General features: G+C 41.2%; 1 protein-coding gene across 1 annotated transcript in view; it reads right to left on the bottom strand.

Annotated features, from left to right (window-relative positions):
• Nucleotides 1-904, bottom strand: part of VWA3B (von Willebrand factor A domain containing 3B) — a 218,934-nt gene extending 218,030 nt beyond the window's left edge. The window contains 1 exon segment of the mRNA XM_007466893.1: nucleotides 709-904. Coding sequence (XP_007466955.1) covers nucleotides 709-904 — 196 coding nt within the window.
• Nucleotides 905-2,539: the final 1,635 nt, after the last annotated feature.

The following is a 2,539-nucleotide window of genomic DNA, read 5'->3' as shown; positions in this document are numbered from 1 at the left end:
AAGAGTGTTTCCCTCAGGTGGGGTGTTACTGAAATGTGGGCCAGCACAGTCCCAATGGGTGGGCAATCACACAATGTAAGACACTCAGTATCTCTGGTCCCCAGGCCCTACATTTCAGTAGCGACTCAAGTCATCATGTCATTTAAAAAAAAAACCCTCACACATTTCCATACTCCCTGTTGGAGGGCGGTACTCCTGGGAGTTGAAAACTAACATTCTAATTAAGACATTTAAGAAAATACTGGACCATTAACAGGCAGGTCACAACAGGAAAATAGCACGTTCTCCCTGAAACCACACACAGCTATTGTTCTAATCAATAGCCTCCAAAAGGGTTTGCATAGGCCAGGGGGTGAGCAAGACATCTGCCGGTACAAGGGGTATAACTCCTATTTATTTTTTATTTCATCTTTAAAAGAAGAATGAAATTAAGCATTATTATATTTAATATGTGGATTGATGATTGTACATCTAAATAACATATTGATACATATATTGGGGGTCTGTGTGCAAACCTTTTTTACCCATAAGGATGTGAGATCAAAATAAACTCAGAGACCTGTGTTTTTGAGGGACCTTCAGAACTGATGCGACCTCCTCAACGGCTAAAGGGCAGCGTGCTGGTTGGGTTTTCCAGCCAGTGTTGCTTTGTGAGTATTATACCTTCACAATGTGGAAATCCAATCTGTTGCTTTGTGAGTATTATACCTTCACAATGTGGAAATCCAATCTGTGACAAAATCTGTTTCAAGGTCAATTTGTTGCTCTTAAGCCCATGCAGTTGAAGCCATTCCTCAGAAGAGATGAGACTCTGCTTGACCGAGTCTGTTCTGGCGTTGCTCAGTCCCTCTTGCCACCGCAGCTGCTGCTCAGAGATGGTGGAAGATGAGCCTGGTACCTCCATCTCTGAGCTAGGATATAAGTCATAGGGACCTCCTGTAAGGGCAATTGTCAACATCAGACTTCCCGAAAACTTGGAAACAATCTAACATCAACCAAGGATTGGTTTAATATAAATTACAGTGCAACCATTCACTGGAATTCTATCAGGTAAAAATTATAATACAAACTGTATATTTGTTGGCAAAGAAGATATCTACATGTATGGACTATGTACTAAAAAGTATCCATAAAACTCAATATCTACATGTGTATACCCACAGACTCTCAGAAAAACATCGAGAAAGATATATGTCAATTTTTACAGTAGTTTTCTCTGTGTGGTGGAAGCATGTGTAGTCTTTGCCTTTTCTATATTGTTTAAACTTGTACACTACCTAAACATTTCTAAAATAAGATTTACTTTTATAATCAGAAAAATACAAAACTCTTCCATTTTGGAAAATAAACATTCGCTCCTGAACCTTCTTGACACATCAGTATTCCAGTTATAATCACACCTGACCTTTCTCTTCCAAAGAGGATAAAGAGGATAAAACACTGAAAGGAAACAAACCTTTTCTCAGGTGGAGTGGCTAACTGGGAGCTAGGGACATGGGGGCAACCAGACAGAGGCTCAGCCCTGATAGAATACAGGGTCTCACCTTCCCATGTTTCATTCTCTGGGACTTCACTCGAAAGTTGTACTTAAACGTTCTGGCTCAGGTAGCCAGCTGTTCTGGGACCAACCAGACTCAATGCAATATACAACACACTGAACTGATCCAGACCTGCCTAAACATAGCTGGTGCACACACAGGGAAGAAGAAGCCTGACTGTAATGTAATCTTAACCCACTCATTGCAACTTCAGGCAGGGCCTGATGACTTGGAGAAAGAGTAGAAACCTCTGCTTCCCTCTGTATCTAGAATGTGCAATGCATATAAATGTGTTTCCCTGGAATGTAACATTTTTCAACAATGGAAAAACTCGCTTTTCCCATTTCTAAAACTCTAACCCTATTTTCTGAAAGTGTCAGTGTTACGACATGCAAATCCAGTCAAACAGAAATCAATCCGACCCACGCTGGGGAGGTTTTGTGAAAAGAAGTTAGAAGTATTATTATTAGCAAACATTTATTTAACTTTATATATGTTCTGTGTAGTATATACTTTTCCTTACAATAACCTTATGAGGTAGGTAGTACTATTATTCCCATCTTACAGATGAGGAAACCAAGACAGAGTACTTAACTAACTTGCCCAGTTCTCACAGCTGGCGGGAGGGTGTAGCTGAGATTCTAACCCACTCCAGAGTCTATGTTCTGTGAACTTTACAGTAAGAAAACCAACTGCAGCAACTTCCATTTGTTGGCCAGGAACTGAGCTTTCTAAAGACACTACCCACAAATTCTTCATCATGGTACCCGTTACCCACTGCTATCACTCCACTTACCTTTGAGGAATTGGAAGCTTCAAGAATTTAAAGACCTGGTTCAGGACCCATAGCCAGTAAAGCAGAAGTAGAAGTCAAAGCCATTTCTTAACCACACTCTGCCATGGCGCTAAGTGACCTCCAGCCTGGTCCTACGGTACAAGCTTACTGATTCCTTCCAGTAAGACTGCTGCCCAGCAGGGCTCCTGGGTCCTCACTGAAGACC

Source organism: Lipotes vexillifer, unplaced genomic scaffold (assembly GCF_000442215.2).
Source record: "Lipotes vexillifer unplaced genomic scaffold, Lipotes_vexillifer_v1.1 scaffold28, whole genome shotgun sequence".
In the NCBI taxonomy this organism is placed as follows: domain Eukaryota; kingdom Metazoa; phylum Chordata; class Mammalia; order Artiodactyla; family Lipotidae; genus Lipotes; species Lipotes vexillifer.
This window is presented reverse-complemented; position numbering and strand designations above follow the sequence as displayed.